This window comes from Delphinus delphis, chromosome X (genome assembly GCF_949987515.2).
Source record: "Delphinus delphis chromosome X, mDelDel1.2, whole genome shotgun sequence".
Lineage (NCBI taxonomy): Eukaryota > Metazoa > Chordata > Mammalia > Artiodactyla > Delphinidae > Delphinus > Delphinus delphis.
In genome coordinates, this window is record NC_082704.1 from 68,087,532 (window position 1) to 68,110,649 (window position 23,118).

Sequence of the window (23,118 nt, forward strand, 5' to 3'; positions counted from 1 at the left end):
TTGATGGACATTGTTTCCATGTCTTAGCTATTGTAAATAGTGCTGCTATAAACACTGGGGTGCGTGTATCTTTTTTTTTTTTTCTCGCCGTGTCGTGCAGCATATGGGATCTTAGTTCCCCGACAAGGGATTGAACTCGTGCTCCCTGCAGTGGAAGCATGGAGTCTTAACCACTGGACCACCAGGGAAGTCCCCTTGCATGTATCTTTTTGAATTAGAGTTTTCATCTTTTCCAGATAAATGCCCAGGAGTGGAGTTGCTGGATCATATGGTAACTCTATTTTTAGTTTTTTTTAAGGAACCTCCATACTGTTCTCCATAGCAAGCAGCCACAGTATTTTTAAAAGCAAAGTAGAAATCCAATTTAGATTTTTTTTCCAGAAACATTCAAAATGATATTCAGTTCACTCTTTTGCCTTTTTGAGTCACATATGAACAGATTTTATTTAAACAAGATCACATACTTAGACGAATGAAAAATTGTCCATAATATAATGTCAACTGAAAAAAGAAAATTATAGAACAGAATATATGCTTTCATTTGTCAAAAAAAGAAAAAGTATATGGTGTGTACAGAAAAAGGCCCAGAATGCTTCACACCAAAACTAACACTACTCTGGAGAATGGGATGGGTAAAGGGGAAGGACAGGGAGATTTTTCCTTTTCACTATATACAATTCTATATGGTCTGATTTTTTTTAACGCACATGTAACATTTTTATGATGGAAAATTTTAGTTTAAGTTATATACTTGAATTTTACAGAAATAATTTGGCAAAGATTTTAAAACACTGATAATCTCCAGTGTTGGACAGGCTGTAGGGAAACAGGCATTCTCCTTCACTGTTATTTTTATTATAAACAGGTACAGACAGCCCTTTTGGAACACAGTTTTAGAACATCAAAATTTCCTACAAAAATATTCCTACAAATGTGCAAGGATATCAATTATGATATATATTTATGCTATGGAATACAATAAAAAGAATGATAGAGATCTCTATGTACTAACAATAAGACAGGATCAGTAAAGATGTCAATTCTCCCCAAATTGATCTATAGGTTTAACTCAATTCCTATCAAAATCCCAGCAAGACTTTTTTGTAGATATAGACAAGATTCTTCTAAAATTTACATGGAAAGGCTAAAGAATAAGAAAACAATTTAGAAAAAGAATAAAGTGAAAGGAATCACTCTACCTGATGATAAGACTTACTACATAGCTACAGTAATCACGGCGATGTGCAGAGGGACAGATACGTAGGTCAGTGGAACAAAGTAAACCCAGAAACAGACCCACACATTTAACTGATTTTTTACAAAGGTGCTCACAGCAACTCACTGGAGTAACAGTCTTCTCAACCAACAATAATGGAACAATTGGACATCCACAGGCAAAAAGAAAATGAACCTCAACCTAAATCTCATGCCATATATAAAAATAAATTCAAAATGGATCATGGGGCTTCCCTGGTGGCACAGTGGTTAAGAATCTGCCTGCCAATGCAGGGGACACGGGTTCAAGCCCTGGTCCGGGAAGTTCCCACATGCCGGGAAGTCCGGGAAGTCCTGGTCCGGGAAGTCCCACAAGACCTTAGGTTAAGCAAAGTCTTCTTAGAGACATACTGGAAGCACAGTCCAAAAAGAAGAAACTGATAAATTGGATTTCATCAAAATTAAACATTTTATGCTCTTCCAAAGTTACTGTCAAAAGACTGAAAAGACACAGGCTAGAAAAAAATCTTTGTAAATCATATATCTAGGGACTTCCTGGTGGTGTAGTGGTTAAGAATCTGCCTGCCAATGCAGGGGACACGGGTTTGAGCCCTGGTCCAGGAAGACCCCACATGCCACAAAGCAACTAAGCCCGTGCGTCACAACTACTGAGCCTGTGCTCTAGAGCTCGTGAGCCACAACTACTGAAGAGTTCGTGAGCCACAACTACTGAAGCCCGCGTGCTGCAACTACTGAAGCCCGTGAGCCTAGAGCCTGTGCTCCACCAACAAGAGAAGCCACTGCAATGAGAAGCACGCGCACCGTAATGAAAGAGTAGCCCCTGCTCGCCGCAACTAGAGAAAGCCCACAAGAAGCAACGCAGCCAAAAAAAAAAAAAAGTCATATCTAATAAAGGACATACCTAGAATATATAAAGAACCCTCAAAACTCATTAATCATAAGAAAACAATGCAATTAAAACCAGGGCAAAGAAATGAACAGACACTTCACCAAAGAAAATATATGGATGGCAAATAATCACATGAAAAGACGTTTAACATCAACAGCCATTAGGGGAATGCAAAGTAAAAACACAATGAGATAGATGAATGGATACAATTTTTTAAAACAGTGGTAATACCAAATACTGTGGAGAAACAATGATTCATAATTGTTGGTGGGAATGCAACTTGGTACGGGCACTCTGGAAGAGTACAGCAGTTTCTCACAAAACCACACATACATCTACCATCATATTCTTAAGCATTTATTCCAGAGAAATGAAAATTTATATTCACACAAAATCCTGTATACTAATGTTCACAGCAGCTTTATTCATAAGCAAAATACTGGAAAACTGAATGTCTTTCAATGACTGAATGGTTGAACAAACTCTAGTGAGATGGAACACTACTCAACAATTTAAAAAATGAACTACTGACACATACAATAATTTTGATGGATCTCGAGAGAATTATATTTAGTGAAAAAATCAATCTCAAAAATATTATATTATTCTTTATATAACATGCTCAAGTTTCAAAACTATAGAGATGGAGAAGAGTAAAGAGGTTGCCAGGGAACAAGGAGAATGGTGGGTGCACGTGGAGGGACATGGATGCATAGGGGTAGCGTCAGGGAGTTCTTTTGTGATGACAGACCAGTTCTAAACCTTGATGGTGGTGGTGGTGGTGTGATGGCATAAAACTGCATAAAACTATCCACATGCACAAATGAATATAGATTGTTTTAAAGGTGCAAACTGAATAAGGTCTGTAATCTAATTAATGGTAATGCATCAATATCAATTTCCTGATTTTGATATTGAACCACAGCTATGTAAGATGTCACCATTGGAGGAAGGTGGGTGATGGGTATATAGGACTCTACACTATTTTTGTAATTTCTTGAGTCTAAAATTATTTCAAAATGGAAGCTTAAAAAAGAGGATCAGGATATATTCATGAGTAGAGAGCAAATTACAGAATAATTATCTATAAAAATGACAATTTTTGTAAAAAAACCCCAAAAGTTAAAAACTATTTATGTGTAATTACTTAACATGTTTTGTATAAGTACAGAAAAAAGTATAGACGGGCTTCCCTGGTGGCGCAGTGGTTGAGAGTCCGCCTGCCGATGCAGGAGACACGGGTTCGTGCCCCGGTCCAGGAAGATCCCACATGTCACGGAGTGGCTGGGCCCGTGAGCCATGGCTGCTGAGCCTGCGCGTCTGGAGCCTGTGCTCCGCAACGGGAGAGTCCACAACAGTGAGAGGCCCGCGTACGGCAAAAAAAGAAAAAAAAAAGTATGGACGGATACACACCAAACTGTTACCTCTAGGGAATAAAACTATGGGAGATAGGAGCGGGAGGGCAGGAACAAGCTTTTTTTTTTTTTTTCCAGGAGAAGGATGGATTTACCACTTGCAGCAAGTAAGGAGAACAATGGGGATATTTCCCAAAGCAGTGTCTCTGGAAGAAGCTTTAATATTTAATTCTATCTATTTCTGTATTGTTTGACCTTTTTCTAAGTATGAATTATTAAAGAGGTCTATCTGACAGGAATGTGAATGATAGGTTAGAAAGAGGTTAAGTCTAAAGGCTGGGACACTGGCCAGGTGACTACTTATTGTAATAATCTAGGCAAAATATAATGAGGGTTTTAGTGATATGCTTGAAGTTGGGGATTTATTCAAGGGAAAGAATCAAAAGTAACTCTGAGGTTTCCAGATGTAGCTACTCAGTGACGCTAGTACCCCATTCAACCCAGACTGGAAACAGTAAAGGAGTGAGTCAAGTAAAGGACAGAGGGAGAAAACTGGAATAGAGAAAGGTTGGAAGAACACTCAGTTTGAAGCATGTTTCAAGTTCCACTGGGACATCCAACAGGAAATGTTCAGCAGGTGGTTGGGATATAATATAGATCTTTCCCCAGAATAGAGTTGAGAGTCACCAGGGAAGAGGTAGTAATTAAAGTTGTAGGAACAGGCAGAAGAACATTCAGTAAAGGAGATTGAAAAGGAATGGTCAAAGAGGTAGGAGGAAAGTAAGAGCTGAAAGTTGTTATGAAGCCAATCATACTACAGTTTCAAGGAAGAAATGGTCAGTAATGTCAAATACTGGGGTGAGATCAAGATAAGGACTTGAAAAGTGCCCACTATACCAGGCAATTATGTAATACTGTTCACTTGGTATGCCGGGCAGGGTAGAACCAGATTAAAGCTAAGTGAGGCATGAATGGCAGGTAAAGAATAGGAGAGAAACGTTACATATTCGTTTAAAAAAAAAAAGAAATCCTCATCCATGCTACAACATGGATGGTTGAACCTTGGAAACATTATGCAAAGTGAAATACAAGCCAGACACAGAAGGACAAATATTCTATGTACTGTATGATTCCACTCATATGAGGTACCTAGAAAAGGCAAATTCACAGACAGAAAGTAGAACAGAGGTTACCAAGAACTGGGGGAACGGGAGAATGTGGTTACTGTTTAATGGGTACTGAGTTTCTGTCTGGGATGATGAAAAGGTTCTGGAAATGGATAGTGGTGATGGTTGCACAACACTGTGAGTGTACTTAATGCCACTGAACTGTAAACTTAAAAATGGTTAAAAAAGGTAAATTTTTATGTTGTGTAAATTTTACCATTTTTACGATCAAAAGAGATTTTATTCTCTTCAATGATGTGAGAGACTTAACTTGTATGTAGGAATACGTATACCTTGGCCCCAATCTAAGGAGAGTCATTGACAGAAAGAAAGAAAACCTTAATATTTATTAATGGCCAAACTTACAGAGTAGTCTCAAGGACAGACTTAGAAACTAGTACACAGAAATACTTTAAGCATTATATTAACCTACGAACAATACTATTCTTCAAACTGATTGAAACCTTTAGATTTAATAATCACTTTGGGGGCGGGGAGCACATGTACAACAGTAGCAAAACTTTTAAATTAACTAGGAATAGGGACTTCCCTGGTGACGCAGTGGTTAAGAATCCGCCTGCCAATGCAGGGGAAAGGGGTTCGATCCCTGGTCCGGGAAGATCCCACATGCCGTGGAGCAACTAAGTCCGTGCGCCACGACTGAGCCCACACACCCCAACTACTGAAGCCCACGCGCCTAGAGCCCGTGCTCTGCAACGAGAGAAGCCACTGCAATGAGAAGTCTGCGCATCGCAATGAAGAGCAGCCCCTGCTCGCTGCAACTAGAGAAAGCCCACGTGCAGCAACAAAGACCCAACGCAACCAAAATTAAAATAAATTTATAAATTAATTAATTAATTAACTAGGGAAAAACTCAACAAGAAAAAAGTAGATGCTCAATAGCAACAAAAACTATAAAACATAGAAATAAACAAAAGATGCCTAGAAATTATACAAAAAACCTAGAAGTCTTTGTTGCGGGAGGTAAAAGAAAAATTGAATAAATGAAGAAACATGAGCTCCTAGATGAAGAAGCGTTATTATTATAAAGATATACACTCTCTTCAAATTAATCCACAAATTAAAATGTCAATATTATCTACCTACCTACCTATTTATGGACAAGATAGAATCTAACAAAAATGATCCTAGAGTGTATTTAGGGTACTTGGGTGAAGACAGTCTAGCAGAGGAATTTAAAATGATAAAGTCTGAATGATGATCACAGTGATACTATCTGGTGGTAACAGTGCAGACCGGATAAACAAACACATAAAACAAAATAGAAAGCTCCAAAATAGGTTCAAGAATATATATAAGAATTTAGTATATGATAAAGGTGGTATTTTATACTAATGTAGAAAAGGATAGACTATTCCATAAATACAACTTGAACACTTTGGCTAATCCTTTGGAAGAGAAAATAAGTTAGATATTTACCTTATACCTTAGATTCTATTTTTAAAAATCAATAAACATTCAAACGTTTAAAATGTTATATGTATTAGAAAAAAATACAGTTGGATATCTTGGGGGTAGGGAAGGTCTCTTAAACAATTATACCAAAGATAGAATTCATAAAGGCAAAGACTGATAAATGTAACTACATAAAAATGAAGTTTCTATATGTCAGAAAATACCATAAACCTAAAAGACCTCTGGGCATGATAGAGTAACTGCTATTGGACTAGTCTTCCCACTGTAACCAGAAAACTGGAAAAAACACATGAAACAACTGTTTCCAACCAGGAAGTATAGGACTGTGATTCTTGAGAGAAAGGAAATAAAGGAAGTGAGCCCTATAATTGTCCTTAGCTTTCTGCCGAACCCAAGAAAAGCACAGCTAAGTCTTGCTAAGTCATAGAGCCAGATAGTGGAGTCTGAGGAGGCTAAAACAGCTGTAAACTGCAGGACAGATCTGGAGAGAAGAGAACTCCACAGAAAAATAACCTAAGATCTTCCCAGTTTACCTTACATTTAAATCAAACGTTAAGTATTAAGGCCTCTGCCAACGATTTAAGACTTTGTGGCTTTGTTAAGACCAGTAAAAAATGTGGGCTGTGTTTTTCAGACAGGATTTATCTGTATGACTCTCTCACTGACATGGAATGTTGTGTGCCTTTTAAGACTATTGCAAATAGTTCCAATCCCAAGTTTTGGGTTTCCTTGATTATTAACGTTCCTTCAAATGTAATTTGAACATGAACAGAGGCTCTGAGATTGATTCAGTACCTACGTGGTATCTGGAAGGCCTAAAGGCCTAAACTCCAATATCAGTGTGTAGTCCATCACCACCACCTCAAATACAAGACTGTGTCCTCCAATATGTACTGCATACTTCCAGATGCAGTTTCATCTGGAGTATTACTTATCTTCCACTTGTTGCCCGATGATAACCTTAGTGTTAAGCATTCTAGCTATGTACAATATAGCTCATGTGTCATATACATGATAATACAGGATAAGTCAATGAAGGTATATAAAATGCTATGGAAATACGCCACTATGCAGTGTGATATTATGTGTGAAGGATCTGAATGGAAAGAGTCAAAATAATGTTAACTAGAGATACCATTCTACTAATTTTGGTTAGTAAAATTTTTTGAAATAAAAATTTTAAAGCAGGGAATAGATTCCACATGGACTTTGTTACTGTTAATTATATATATATATATATATATATATATATATACACACACATATATTTTTTTGCGGTACGTGGGCCTCTCACCACTGCGGCCTCTCCCGCTGTGGAGCACAGGCTCCGGACGCGCAGGCTCAGCAGCCATGGCCCACGGGCCCACGGGCCCAGCCGCTCTGCGGCACGCAGGATCCTCCCGGACCAGGGCATGAACCCATGTCCCCTGCATTGGCAGGCGGACTCCCAACCAATGCGTCACCAGGGAAGCCCCTGTTACTGTTAATTAGAAACAGAGGCAGGTTCGTATCTGGCCAAACCAACACAGTTTTAAACAAAAGTATTATTTTGTGTATAGTACCTGATGGTAGGAAACATCTCATATGTGCCTTCAACTCCATGATGGGTGTCCTTTTAGTATAAAAAATGTGACATTTCTTATCTCATGACACCATTTACCCTTACAGCCCTATCCAGAGGTTTCTTACACTCTCACCCACTGGTTAAGGATGGGGGGAAGACAGCGTTCCAGGCTGTCCACTGCTACTACCAAATTATTATTTACTTCCCCTTGGAGAAAAGAAAAAAATCCCTCCTACTTTGAGGCTTGTTCTCTACTATGCCAGAGGTTGAAAACCAGCTGCCTTGGAGCCAGATTTGGCCTGCAGATAGATGTTTTTATTTGGCTTGCACAGTTAAAATAATTTTTTTAACTATTTGCAAATATGTAAAAATTGGGAAATGTCATACACACAAAAATCCAGATTTTCAGCTTCTCCTGAAAAATTAAGATACCTAGTGACGGGCTTCCCTGGTGGCGCAGTGGTTGAGAGTCCGCCTGCCGATGCAGGGGACACGGGTTCGTGCCCCGGTCCGGGAAGATCCCACATGCCGCGAAGCGGCTGGGCCCGTGAGCCATGGCCGCTGAGCCTGCGCGTCCGGAGCCTGTGCTCCGCAACGGGAGAGGCCACAACAGTGAGAGGCCCGCGTACCACAAAAAAAAAAAAAAAAAAAAAAAAAAGATACCTAGTGACACTGTATACTCATCTCCTTAGGAAAACAATCAGATGTAGTAAAGTACAAGCCTCTTTAGATGGAATATGTACTCTTCCAGTTTACCACAATCCACACCTGGCCCACCTCACTCATTTACATTACTTGCCTGGCCCCTATAGGCCACCTGAGTCTGAGATCTTTGCTCTTCACCTTTACTCACCATCATTAATCTACTCACATTCACCAAGGACTTGCACACCTGGCACAATCTTCTTGGCTCCAAATCCCTCCCCATCATGGTGGGTTACTCTAACATTCACATGTACCACCCATCCAAAATCCTTGCAAATCCTCATGCCAATGGTTCGCACCTCCACTCCAGCCAAACATATCCACGACTATATCCAGAATGTTGTCTTTACTAAAAACTGCTTCACCTCTGAAAGTTTCAATGCCAACATCCTACACTTCCTTATCACGGCCTTGTATCTGTCTAGTTTTTTCATTCTCTCTCTGAGATCTCAAGGAAACTTGCATCCCCATTAACTCCTGTCTCTGTCAAGCCTCTCCTGGCTTTAGTTCAAAAACTAAGGCAATGTGTAGCAGTATACTGAAGAAAGCTATAGGATCACTGTCATTTATCTTTCTTCATCAGCAGTTTTACTTGAAGATGGAGGTGAGTGTGGGGGAGGGGGAGGATATAAAATAATTCGGTAAGAAATTTGAAACATGTTAAAGTACAAAGAGATTTCGCCTAATACAAAATCAGTATAAATTTAAAAGATAAAACATGAATTGCCAAAGAAATTTCAAGCTTTTGTAGAGCTGCTTTGGGATACTCCCCCCAAACTAGAGGCTATGTAGTCATAATTCTCTGCTATAAAGGGACCTTTGGTGACAAAGTTTGAGAAGCTCAACCATCAACTTTTTTTTTCTTGCTAACACTGTCAATTCCCGATCTTTGCGACACATCCAGAAACAAAATCCCAATCCTGAATCAATTCTACCATCTGCCTTGTTTCCTCATGTGGTTTGATGAGCACTGACAAGTTACCCAACTGTGCCAATTGATGCTGTTATAAAGATGAATGATCTCCAACTTCAGCTGGACCCTCAAAGGCTGCTCAGTATTTCTGAAATGTCTCTAAGTCAGCTCCTTTTCAAATTTCCTACAAGAGATAATTCAAACCCTTATCTACATTTCTCTTCAAATTCTCTCTCCCACCACCTCACCCACTCTTAGCAAAAGACCCCATTTGCTACTTTGCAGAGAAAATGAGAGGCTACTGGGCAGAAACTTTCTCAATGTTTATATTCCCATTCTCATAGGAGTCCTATCTTATATTCTTATTTTTCTTCTCTTTCACCTATACAAACATCCCCTCTGTCCAACTGCCTTCGTCCCCTCCAAAACATTGATTACAGTCTTCCGTCTTCCCTTCACGGGCAAATTTCAGTCTCCACTTAATTCTCACTCATTTATATCCTCTGTAGTCTGGCTTTTGATTCTACCACTGCACTGAAATAGCTCTTCTAATGACCGTTCTCTTTGGTCTTCTCCGTAGCACTTGACCTGTTGGCCATTTTCCTCTTCTCTTGGTTTCCAGGACATTACTCTCTTCTGGTTTTCCTTTTTTCATTCTGGTCACTCCTCAGTATTCTCCACCTGATCCCTTAAATGTTGATTTGGTATTTGTCGAGTATATTCTCATCCTACATTCCCTCTTAACAGTGGGTCTTAACTTTTTTGAGTCACATACAACTTTCGTAGTATGATAAAGCTATGGTCTGAAAAACATACAACCATATTTCACCTACAGCATCAGGGGGTTCAAGGAATGTACCCTACTCCCTATTTGAGCTCATCTACTTATATTTTTATATGCTGATGATTTGAAAAAAATATCCATATGTACAAATAGTACAGACTTCTCTTCTGAGCTTTGGACCTCTATATAGCTAACTACCTACTGAAAGTCTTCACTTGCATGTCCTACCTTAATACAATATAGCCCAAATTGAACTCTACCACTTTTCTCCAAAACCACTCCTCCTATATTTCCTATTATAGTCAGCCCTCTGTATCCACAGGTTTTGCAACCATGGAAATCAACCAACTGTAGGTCGAAAATATTTGCAAAAAAAAATTCCAGAAAGTTCCAAAGAGCAAAACTTGATTTTTCTGCACACTGGCAACTATTTACATTGCATTTATAACTACTTACACAGCATTTACATTGTATTGGGTACTGTAGGTAATCTAGAGATGATTTAAAGTATATGGGAGGATGTGTGTAGGTTATATGCAAATACTATGCCATTTTATATAAGTGATTTTGGTATCCATGGGAGTCATGGAACCAATCCCCTGCAGATATCAAGGGACAACTATATTAGTCAATGACACCACCAGTTTGCCCAAGTCAGAATTCTGAATGTCATCTGACTTATCCATCCTTCCAAAAAATGGAAATTTCTTTATTTTTAATTACAAAAGTATTTCATGCTCAATTAAAAAAATTCAAACACCTAAGTACAAAAAAGTATAAAGTGAAGATTATCCTCCACCTCTCCCTTTAGTAATTTTACTCTATGTCAACAATTGAACAAAATAGTGACTGAGCCCTTTAGATGGGGGATGTGCTCTCCAGTTCATCCATTCCTACTGAGCCTGTTTTACTCATTTATATAAATGTTACCTGTCTGGCCTCCACAGGATCTGAATTTGCAACTCCTTCTGTAAATACTGTTGAGTGATCTAGTTTTCAAGAGTACATATCTTGGATATATTTTGATATCAGCATATGTAAGGTACAGCTTTATTTGTTAGCTAATCTACCATTCTGATGGCTAAACAGTATTCCATCATATAGATGTACTGTAATTTAACTAATTTCCTATTGTTGGATATTTAGAATGTTCCTATATATCTTTGCAATTACAAACAGCGTTGCAATTACAAACATATGTACATTTGTACGTATGCCTTTGCAAACCTGTGTGGAGTATTCCTTTGAGATGAACTTGCTTAGTCAAAGGGAATACACATTTATAGTCCTCTAAAGAGTTTGTACTGATTTATGTTCTCACCAAGAGCGTAAGAGTACTTGGCATCATTTTGAATTCTCCCTGTCCTTTACCCATACCCTCAACTTCCAACCATTTATGAAGGTATCAATCCTGCTTCCTCAATATCTCTACCATCTGTCCCCATCTTTCCATTCTTATTGCTACTTAACTTAGTTCAAGCTCTCAGTACTTTTAACTTGGACTGTTGCCAACAGTTTCTTTACTGGTCTCCATATTTCATTTTCCCTCCTATCTATCCTTCAGATAGCTTCCAGAACGATCTTACTAAAATACCTGTTATGATGGTCTGTCCTTTTAAAGGCATACTAGGCCTTTCATGACTTGGCCCCATCTAACTTTAAAAACTAATCTCTTAACACCAAAACTAGCTCCCACTTTGCACCCTAGCCAAACTCAACTATTTGCACTGCCCTATCCAAAGCACTCTTATCTTTTTAGCATTTGCACTATCTACCTGGAACTTCTTCCCCACCCTTCTCCACTTGACTATTTGTTTGGCACAGCAGGTGCTCACTTAAAGAATTAGCTACAATAATCGTCATCCTTCAAAATTTAGCTCAAAAATCACCTCCTCGTGAGAGTTTCCTGCCTTCCATACCAGTAGAAAACTTGGAAAACATACAAAAGATGAAAATGAAGACAACCGTAACCTTACATCTCAGAAATAATCACTTATCACCAGCACGTCTTTTTTCTATGTATCTTTTCTTAAAAGCATAACTGAGATGACATAAAGTTATGTTCTGCTTTTCTCACTTAACATTCTAAGCACTTTTGTCATTAGCTTGTTTTTTTTTAACACCTTTATTGGAGTATAATTGCTTTACAATGGTGTTTCTGTTTTATAACAAAAAAATATGGAACGCTTCATGAATTTGCGTGTCATCCTTGTGCACAGGCCATGCTAATCTTCACTGTATCGCTCCAATTTTAGTATATGTGCTGCCGAAGTGAGCACTGTCATTAGTTTTTAAAATAAGCTTTCAATCTTTACACAGCAATCCATCATACAGGTGGCACAATAACTAGTCATTCCCTTTACATTAACCATTCAGGTTATTTCTAATTAATATAAATGACATTATCATGAACAGCTTTGTCTGTACCTCTGATTAGGATAGATTATCCTACCACATGCTAAGCATTTACATGCATTATTTTATTTACTCCTCACGATAGCCCTCTGAGGAGGGTATTATTATTTTCCCCATTTTACAGAAAAGAAAGCAGAGTCTAAGTTACTTGTCCAAAGTCACAGTGCTATGAAGTGGTGGGGCCAATATTCAAATTCAAGTCTACCTGACTATAAAGTCTGTTCACTTAACGATTTTTAGGTCTCAATGCTGTCAAAGAGCTTTCTAAAAATGTCTAACAATGTTACACTGCCAACAGCACATTTGAGAGTACCTGTCTCACTAGCATTTTGAATACTTCCATTAAAAAAGAAATTGAAAAAAAAAAGAGAAATTGAGCTCATCTTAATAGGCAAAAAAATGGTCTGTTTCAATTTGCATTTCTTTGATTACTAGGTACAACTGAATATTCATTTTCATTTGGTATTTAATTTTTGTCTTCTGTGATTTGTCCATCTGCCCTCTTCTCATTTCAGTTAGCATCTTCTGGGTTTTTCTTGTTGCCTTACATAAGCTCCTCATAAATCTGCCCTCTATCTTCAGGCAGCCATTACCAGGCCAAGCATCCTCTCTGTAACAGTCTTGCTTATTACTTGTTATACTCATTTTTAGACACCTGTGAGCCTGCCAACTTCTATTACCAGAATTTTGGCTGATTAGCTTTAGGTGTTTTCAGGAGACAATAATGGAGAAATAAATGACCTCACAGAGGTCATTTCCACTTTCCAATCAGCAATAAGAAGGGCACAAGGGACAACGCAGATTCTTTTAATGCAACCCAGATGGAACAAAAATGGAAGGCTCATCTCCTACAACTTCTCTTTTTTTTAAAAAATTTATTTTATTTATTTATTTTTGGCTGTGTTGGATCTTCGCTGCTGCGCATGGGCTTTTCTCTAGTTGCGGCGAGTGGGGGCTACTCTTCATTGCGGTGTGCGGGCTTCTCATTGCAGTGGCTTCTCTTGTTGCGGAGCATGGGCTCTAGGCGTGTGGGCTTCAGTAGTTGTGGCTCACGGGCTCTAGAGCACAGGCTCAGTAGTTGTGGCGCATGGGCTTAGTTGCTCCGCGGCATGTGGGATCTTCCCGGACCAGGGATCGAACCCATGTCCCCTGAGTTGGCAGGCAGATTCTCAACCACTGTGCCACCAGGGAAGCCCTCCTACCACTTCTCTTAATGAAATACATAGGTTCTAGTCAAGTACAGTTCCTTGAACTTACCCTGTTCTTTCATTCCTCCATGATATTCTATTCTCTAAACCCAGAATACCCATTTCCTCATCTGTCGTTCTGGTTGTCCCCTCCGTCACCTCCTCTTTCTAATTCTCTGTCCCTTCTATCTGGCAAACTTAACAGCCACACTACTTGGGTTCCTGAATATTGTGGAGAAAAGTCATACAATCAGGTGGATTTTTAGCTGAGACCTCAGTATGCTAGGCAATTCTCTCAAATGCCCTTAGCTCCATCTTCTGTTTTGCTTCAGGAGTTATTTGGGATTGTCATTTTGCTGCCTAATTCTTTCTATGTTTTTCCATTTAGGATAATGTAAAAGCTCTTAAGTATGACATATGACATACACTAGGCCCTCTTATGATCTGACACCTGTCTACTTCTCTATATATAACCAGTCATCCATCAACATGTACACTTAACTGCAACCCCAGTAACTTGTTTCTTAAACCCAAGATGCAATTTCAGGTCTCTGTGCCTTCATATATTGCTGTTCTCCCTGCCTAGAACGCTTTCTCCTCATTTTTTGGTTAGCAAACTCCACTGATCCTTTAGAACTCAGCTTAAGAAAACTCTCTTCCAGAAAGCTTCCTCTAATCCCACTCTGACTTAGATATCCTGTTCCTGTTTTCCTTTGGCACTCTGTGAATGCATCTAGCATAATACTTAAGTTCTGTAATTTTTCTTTTCTGTTTTCCCAACTAAACTATAACCAATTTGGAGGCAGAGAACATATCTAATTTGACTTTATATTTGTAACATCTATCAGTGCCAGCACATATTAGGTGCTCAACTGATGTTTACTTAAGTGAGCCATTCAAAACTTAACTGTATTAACTTGTTTATGAAGTCTTCCCTAACCCTTAGGTGAAGGTGTTCCTTCCTCTCCTCTAGGGCACTTTGTACATCCTTCTAATATAGCCCTTGCCAAGCAGCATTTTAACTGTTTCTCTTCATTGACCTGAGGACAATGATGTCTTTCCCACTGGTAGATTTAAGTAGCTAGCACAGCACCTGAGATACATTATGTAATCATTTCATATATTGAGCAAAAACTCCATGCTCTGAGGAAGCACACCATGGTCTATATTTAACACATTTCCCTAAGCTCCATCTAAGGGCCTGGGGCATAGGTGAGTTTTTACATCTCATGGAAAGCAGTGATGGCCCAAAGTATATCCATTTGATTTTTATTCTCATCTCATTTTTCGGTGCTTTCCAAAGTTTAGAAAATATACGTTGTTTTTTCATCATTAAACGTTATTAGCAAACTTTACAGAACACACTAAAGTACGTGCCTGTTTTAAAAAAAATGCAAAGTAAGTCACATGACTGATTCTGCTGACTATCATGGCTCAAGGCTGCTTTATGCACTTAAATTTTAATAATGCTAACTAATGTTGGATGGATATATTGACGGAAAGAGAAAAAAAGGAGAAATACCCACCATTGTATTTAACACTGTTGGCCAGAATAAGGTTGACATCGTCTAGAAAGCTCTCCCGACTCTGATACTTGTGCTTGGAGATATTCTGTGATTAAAAGAATCAGGAACTCAGATACACAAAGTTACTTGATTCCCAAAAGACATTTTAGACCAAATCACTCACCTTACGTATGGTCTCTAAATCCATTGGACTGACAATCACTTTGTAATAATCTGGAACAAACTTCTTATTAACTGGGTGATGAAATGGCCAAGACTAGCAAAAAGAAAGCATGAGAAATTAAATGGAAACCATTCTTTATACCAGAGATTCTCAAACTTCACTGGGTCACAAATATTCTTAAGACTCCGACAAAAGCTATGAACCCTTTTCCCAGAAAGACACATAATCATACAAAACTCTGCATATAATTTAAGGGGATTCCTTTATGGGTTCATGTGCCCTGGTAGGGTAAGGACCCCTGCTCTATATTCACAATTAAAATCTCTCATTCCCTTGTCCCATGCAGAAGGTTCATAGCAGGGGTCCCCAACCCTTGGGCCATGGACCGGTACCAGCCCGTGGCCTGTTAGGAACCGGGCCGCACAGCAAGAGGTGAGTGGTGGGCAGGTGAGCGAGCGAGTGAAGCTTCATCTGTATTTACAGCCGTTCCCCATCGCTCCCGTTACCGCCTGAGCTCGACTCCTGTCAGATCAGCAGTGGCATTAGATTCTCACAGGAGTGTGAACCCTACTGGGAACTGGCGCATGTGAGGAATCTAGGTTGCGTGCTCCTTATGAGAATCTAATGCCTGATGATCTGAGGTGGAGCTGAGGTGATAATGCTAGCGCTGGGGAGTGGCTGCAAATACAGATTAGCAGATGATAATTAATGATAATTAGCAGAGAGGCTTGACTGCACAAGAGACCATAATAAATCAATTGCTTGCAGACGCATATCAAAACCCTATCAGTGAGTGGCAAGTGAAAACAAGCTCAGGCCTCCCACTGATTCTGCATCATGGTGAGTTGTGTAATTATTTCATTATACATTACAATGTAATAATAATAGAAATAAAGTGCACAATAAATGTAATGCGCTTGAATCATCCTGAAACCATCCCCCACCCACCATCCGTGGAAAAATTGTCTTCCACGAAACCGGTCCCTGGTGCCAAAAAGATTGGGGACCGCTGGTTTATAGCGTTACTGCATACACAACATATGCCTACAACACAAAAGGAAACTCAGTTCAGAATTTCCTAGGGAGGATCATTACAAAATGATACAAAGAATCAACATGGTACCCCTGCCATAAAGTTGCAAGACAAAAAATGAAACAACAAACGCGGGACTTGGGTGGTGGCACAGTGGTTAAGAATCTGCCTGCCAATGCAGGGGACGTGGGTTCGAGCCCTGGTCTGGGAAGATCCCACATGCCTCGGAGCAACTAAGCCCGTGAGCCACAAGTACCGAGCCTGCACTCTAGGGCCTGCGTGCCACAACTACTGAGCCCGTGTGCCGCAACTACTGAAGCCCACACACCTAGAGCCTGTGCTCCACAAGAGAAGCCACTGCAATGAGAAGCCTGCACACTGCAACGAAGAGTAGCCCCCGCTCACCGCAACTAGAGAAAGCCGCGCGCAGCAGCAAAGACCCAACGCAGCCAAAAATAAATAAAGAAAAAAAAAGAAAAAAAAAAAGACAACGAATGCTGGGTAATTATCAAACTCTCATTTGTTAAGAAGCACCTCTAAATCCAAAACCTCCCATTAGCTGGCATCCTAACTTCTCTCCAGGGCTATTCAGGAGCATTAAAATACTGAATGTCAACAACAGGTATAAAGAACCTCTCTATATCACAGATTCCTGGCCTCTTTGATTTCAATGATAATGCACTCATAGAGCAAAATGGTTTCTTTTTAAAATTATATACCAGTTTGAATTGACAAACACCACACTCCAGACTCCCCAACATACACATGCACACATCCTTTCACCCTTTCCTCTCCCCTGTACTATCCTCACAATATTTAACACACAGACCACTTACATCTGGAACTGCCATCATTTTCTGGGTGACAATGTTGTCCAGAATAAAAGAAAATGCCACTTGGTCATCATCATCCAGCAAGGGGTTGATAGCTTTCTCCAAACGAGCCAATTTGTCTTCTTTCTAACATGAAACAAAGCAAAGGAAAGGCAGAGGTTTCCCTGAGGTATAATCACCATAGAGTATTAAGGATAATTTAAGGTTCAGTGGTCTATTGCCCTTGTCCCAAAAAGTCTAACTTTGAACTGTGGCCTATTCAGTTCCAGACAAAAAGTCCAGATAAGAGAAATAATATTCCAATAAAAGGATCAAAAGAGATGTACTGACCAATTCCTTTAGGTATTCTATCTTCTATTCTTGTAGATCATCAAAAATATACATCCCTGGGCATCAATAGCTTAGCTCCCACAACAAAAACATCTTCACCAAATTAAGTTTTAGTATCAGACTGCTTTTGCCGTAAAACTACTGCTGAAAACACTGAACACATTATTGTTGAGTAGTGACTTTTGTGTAAGGGAATCTAACCCAACAAATTCATTTTAGATTGTACTAGGAAAAAGTTTGTGTGTCAGCTGCTCCATATCCTCATACACTAAAACTCAGTCTTTTGTTTTTTTAAGTCTTTAAATTTTAGTCTTTCTAAGGGAGATATGCAGTGTTAACTAATCACGGTTTAAATTTGTATCTCCCCAATGATCAATCAAGTTGAGAATCTTTTCATGTTTACCGGCCATTTGGTTATCCTCTTTTATGAAATTTCTACTGCAATATTAACATCATCATACTTATATTTTTTAAGCCTATTAAGGTACCATTTTTTTTTGTTGTTAAGAAGGTGAAATACAGATAGATTATCTTTTAAAAATTAAAATTTCTCCCTGCCAAAACAGTCTCTTAGCTTCAGCTGACTTCCTGGGAAGTCAATTTCCTAAGAGTTATATGGATTTTATATTTTAATCGTAGCCCTACTATTTAATAGCCATGATGCCCAAGACAAATTAGTTTCTTCTGTGGACCTCAGTCTTTCCATCTACAAAAGGGAGGGATTAGATTACATGATTTCTAAGGTCCCCTCCAGACTCTAACGTACAAAAGACCTGCTACTCCCCCATTTCTCTACTCTTCCTTCTGTTACATTCCCTACTTCCTCAATACTGGTACCTGCCAGCTTCATTCTACTGCTTTTCTCTCATTTTAAATGTCTTACCTCTTTAAGTTTTTCATCACAGAGATCCAGCATGGATTGAGAGATCTGGGTCAATGAGTGCTTCGGTCCTAGATTACAGAGGAACAATAAAAGAGATGGGACCACTAAAAAGGGGAGGCAAGGGCTTCCCTGGTGGCGCAGTGGCTGAGAGTCCGCCTGCCGATGCAGGGGACACGGGTTTGTGCCCCAGTCCAGGAAGATCCCACATGCCGCGGAGTGGCTAAGCCCGTGAGCCATGGCCGCTGAGCCTGCGCGTCCGCGACGGGAAAGGCCACAACAGTGAGAGGCCCGCGTACCGCAAAAAAAAAAAAAAAAGGGAGGCAAGAGCTACCAACACCTCTCCAGACTTTTAACTCATTTACTTAATCACCTAATATGTGCCAGGCACCAGCCTAGCTGCTGGGTTAGACAGATGTATCAGTCTTATCTCCATTTTTCAGTGCCTAACACATAGCAGATGCACAATATGGATGAATAAACTAATTTTAACTCTCTCCCTTATTTGTGTATATCCATACATAGCGGTACTACTGTCGATACTGCTGCCTTTAATACCTTGAAAATAAAACTATGGATGGGGAATGACAATTTGTTTAAGGATGGCTAAGGAGACCAATGAATGATTTATAATCTTTCCAGACTCAGCATACAAAATTTGTGACTGCAATTTTTGTTTGCAGAACTCATGGTTTGTGATGTCCATCCAACATACGGCTAGTCCAAAGCCTTTGTCAGAAAAGAATCTCCACCCCACCCCAGACTATTACTTTAGTTTCCCTGAAATCCATAACAAGAGCTTCACAGAATCCTCCAACTACCTCCTACATTCCCTGCTTATGGCTACCCTAATTTAAGCTCATCATAGGGATAGTGAAAACATTTTCATGTAAAAAAACAGTAATTCTGGCTACTTCCTTTCAGTATACTTTCTTATCTTCCTCTGTCAATTCTTTCGTGTAAGTGCTCCCCAGAGCCTAAAACTCAGCTCTTTTCTCAACTACTTATTAATTAATTAACAGGGATTTGTTTATTCATTCAACAACTGTTTAATGACTGTCTGTGATGTGTTCAATGTTGAGAATAAAGGGAAAATAAGACATAGTCCCTACCTTAGAGAGTTCTTGGTTTAGTTAAAGAAAATGATATGAAAATAAAACAATGCACGACAGGGTGTAAGTGCTTGAAGTATCTAGAGATGAAATGATATGACGTCTGGAAATACAGGCTAAACAATGAACAAGACTGGCCATATATGCTGGTGATTGTGGAACTGGGTGAATAGGTGCACTGAAGTTTATTTACTTTCTCTCTACTTCTGTATATGCCTAACAATTTCCATAATAAAGTTTTTAAAAAGTGAGTGTAAGTGCAAATAGAGGAATACACTGATTACTATGAACCGTGGAGGGGTTGCAACGTGTTTTAAGTTGTTTTACAACAATTAAATCTGAGTACCAGGGAGGAGTAGGGAAGGCGTGTTGTGAATGACAATCGAGCAGTGTTATTAAACAAGAGAAGTCTATCAGGTAGACAGTAGGGTTGAAAAACATTCCAGAGGGAGGAAAAAGTATGCAAAAACATGTTAAGTAAGCAAATTCATGGAAACATGAAACAATACATTTCACAACAGGAATCACAAGTAGTTTGGTACAACTGGAATACAGGTAGGTATGTGTGGAGGAGAAATAGGAAATGGAACTTGGAAAGGCAAGAAGGGACATATTACAATGGTCTCATAGGAGATACAAAGGCACTGGAGATTTTAAGCTAGAGAGTAATTTTTCAAATTTGTGTATCAGAAAAAAATACCGTCAACAGTGTGAAGAATTAATAAGGCAAGCAGCAGAGAGAAAGTCTGGAAGCTATTGCAAGAGGTCAAACAAGAGACGACAAGGGCTTCAACTAAGATAGTAGCAATGGAGACCAAAAGGAAGGGGATGTATTCCAGCAAAATTTAGAAGGTACAATTTATACAACTTAGTGATCTATGAGTATAGGGCAGGGAGAGTGGAATAACAACGGCCAACATTTCTAGGTTGTACAACTAGATGGACAGCAATACTAGCAATGGTGGCACTACTACTATTATCACTATTATCAGCATTTGGGTATGAGGAAGAAGGAAGATTGAGTTAGAGGGGGATGTGGAGAAAGTCATAACTTAAATTTCCAAATTTTTACGAACACTGCCACCTAAATGACCCACAAGTACCTCAAGCTCTGTATTTCCAAAGTCAACTCTTACCTTCCCATTCCCCTTCCAAGCTGATTTTTGTTTATGCATTTATCCTCGTCACCTTGAATGACAGTTGGGACTAATAAATTTATTATTCCTTTGTATGTGTCTGGTACTCTGCTACGCCCTCGGAATACAAAGATGAATAGTCTCTCTAGGAGGTCACAAAGTGATGGGAAAATCAGATATATAAACAATTATATATAACACATAAGAGCTATAAAACTTGATTTAATTGTGTTAGGGGGGCACAGAGGATTGAAAAAATGGGTACTTTGGGCAATCTGAATAAGTCTTTATGAAGAGATGATATGAGTTGGTCTGGAAATATGAATGGAAATGGAATAAAGGACACTCTGCAGACAAAGGGCAAAGACTGTACAAAGACATGAAGACATGGTATAGGATATTTAGTTAAATACAACACTGAGCATAGCCAGAGTCTCTATCTATAGTAGGTCTGGGAGCCAGTCTCTATAGATGAGACTAGATAAATGGGTCAGGCCTGCTTGTGAAACGTATTAAAATCTAGGTACTACTATTGTCCCATGTGTACAGGTAAGAAAACTGAAGAGGCTATGAGAGGTTAAATAAGTTGTCTAGGGGCTTCTCTGGTGGCGCAGTTGTTGACAGTCCACCTGCCAATGCAGGGGACACGGGTTCGTGCCCCCGTCCGGGAGGACCCTGCGTGCCGCGGAGCAGCTGGGCCCATGAGCCATGGCTGCTGAGCCTGCGCGTCCGGAGCCTGTGCTCCGCAACGGGAGAGGCCACAACAGTGAGAGGCTCGCGTACCGCGCAAAAAAAAAAAAAAAAGTTGTCTAAGGTAACTCAGTTAGTAAGTGGCAGAGCCGTAGTTCATACTCTATCTGTAACCTTAATCCCTACACTAAGGATACAACTGGAAACCAGAAAACTTTATCCTCTACATGCAGAAGCTATACTGTTTCTTGAACTCTTTAAGACTCAGAAAACAGATTTCTTCCTCCTTGCCTTTCCAGCTTTTGAGCAAAATAGACATATAACAGCCCCTATAACAGATTTGTAGACCAAATCAAAGACAAATATAGTCAACAAGCATATACTCTGCGGGGGTTCCATCCACACTGAATGCCTCTCCCTTCTATTTACTTATAGGCTCACTCCTATCTCTCACTGCTTCTCATGCAATTGTTTCATTTCAACAGATTCTCTAAATTCTCTAGAGGATATTAAAAAGTGGGAATAAAAAGAAGCAATACTTATTAAATGATTAAAATGTACATTACCTGATTTTCATAACCCCAAAATGCACTAATACATTGTAGGTCCTTTCAGTCAGTCCAATCTAGTCTAAATTTAGGACTAGTAAGGGATAAATAAGGATCTGAAAGGTGACCTTTGCAGTCAAAGAACAGGTGATTCTTACCATTGTAGGTTGCACTATTTTTCACAATTAGCTCCAAATGCTCTCTGAACTCTTCCCGAGATGGGTAGAGGCGTTTACGCACATTTTCACGGAGCGTTTGTAAGTCCATTGGTCGGGTGATAATTTTGTAGTAGTCCTTTACAACCTTTGCATTGACTGGAGTGTGGAAAGGGTACGTCTGTGCAAACAAGAGCCAGCACCATCCATGAGCAAAGAACAACTGCCAGACCAATTCTTCAAGACTCTCTCACATCTTACCTCTACCTGGCCGTCAACTCTCAAAGGAATCTCTAGATGGAGCAGGTCTGTTTCCTCTACTAAACTGTTAAAAAATAAATGAAAAACTATATCCCAAAGAATCAGGAGTTCCAGGTTCCTAGGACTATACTCTACTGCCATCTATCTGAAATCACACAGAACAGCCTTGCCATCCATACTGTAGATCTGAATGAAATGAACTCACATTTGGAAGATCTCTCATGTCATTGATGATAGACTCCAAAATGGATGACAATGTCACCATGGGGTCTGTCCGGCGCCGGTGAATGGACTTATGAGGTCTCTAAGGAAAAACAAGAAATCAGAATGCTGCTTTAGATTAAAAAAAAAAAATAAACGCCAATACATATATAGTTTGGAAACCCTGTAATGCACAGTACACGTAATTCTCAGGGCAAGGCCAAAGGGAGAATCTAAGGCTGTATCAGGGCCATGGCTTAGAGGGCTGGGGGAATTAATGAGAACCCTATGTGGTCAGAAAGCAGGCAATGCCAATACTCACATTTAAATAGTCACAGTGAACAGTGGTTCCAACTCGCCGTTTCTTCTTGGGAGGAAGTTGCTGCTTAGGGAACTTGAGAACCAGAGATTTTCTGCGAACCTCATCTGCACTGCAATCAATAACACTTTCATAGCGTGCAGTCCCTATTTCTAGTCCCCAGAAAAAAAGCAACTACAATGAAAAAGTCCAAAGTACCTGAGCATGAGCCTGGGGAGGAAAAAGCCAAACCAAAGGCCAGACATCCACATTCTAAGGCTCAGATCAGGCAAGGCCTCAT

At 39.6% G+C, this 23,118-nt stretch overlaps 1 protein-coding gene and 1 non-coding gene across 13 annotated transcripts in view; both read right to left on the reverse strand.

The window, feature by feature from the left end:
- Positions 1-23,118, reverse strand: part of TAF1 (TATA-box binding protein associated factor 1) — a 97,926-nt gene that overhangs the window by 26,011 nt on the left and 48,797 nt on the right. For 10 of the 12 annotated variants that reach the window (XM_060002380.1, XM_060002379.1, XM_060002378.1 and 7 more), the window contains exons 26-32: positions 22,842-22,950; positions 22,524-22,622; positions 22,061-22,238; positions 18,420-18,487; positions 17,210-17,332; positions 15,341-15,433; positions 15,178-15,262 (exon numbers count right to left, since the gene is read on the reverse strand). In XM_060002380.1, coding sequence (XP_059858363.1) covers positions 15,178-15,262; positions 15,341-15,433; positions 17,210-17,332; positions 18,420-18,487; positions 22,061-22,238; positions 22,524-22,622; positions 22,842-22,950 — 755 coding nt within the window. Of the gene's footprint in view, positions 1-8,317; positions 9,450-15,177; positions 15,263-15,340; positions 15,434-17,209; positions 17,333-18,419; positions 18,488-22,060; positions 22,239-22,523; positions 22,623-22,841; positions 22,951-23,118 lie in introns of those variants that run through there. The other 2 variants (XR_009518000.1, XM_060002384.1) reach the window with 2 other exon arrangements.
- LOC132419123 (U6 spliceosomal RNA) lies at positions 12,222-12,328 on the reverse strand. Its single transcript, XR_009518131.1, has one exon. It is a non-coding gene; the product is annotated as a U6 spliceosomal RNA (small nuclear RNA).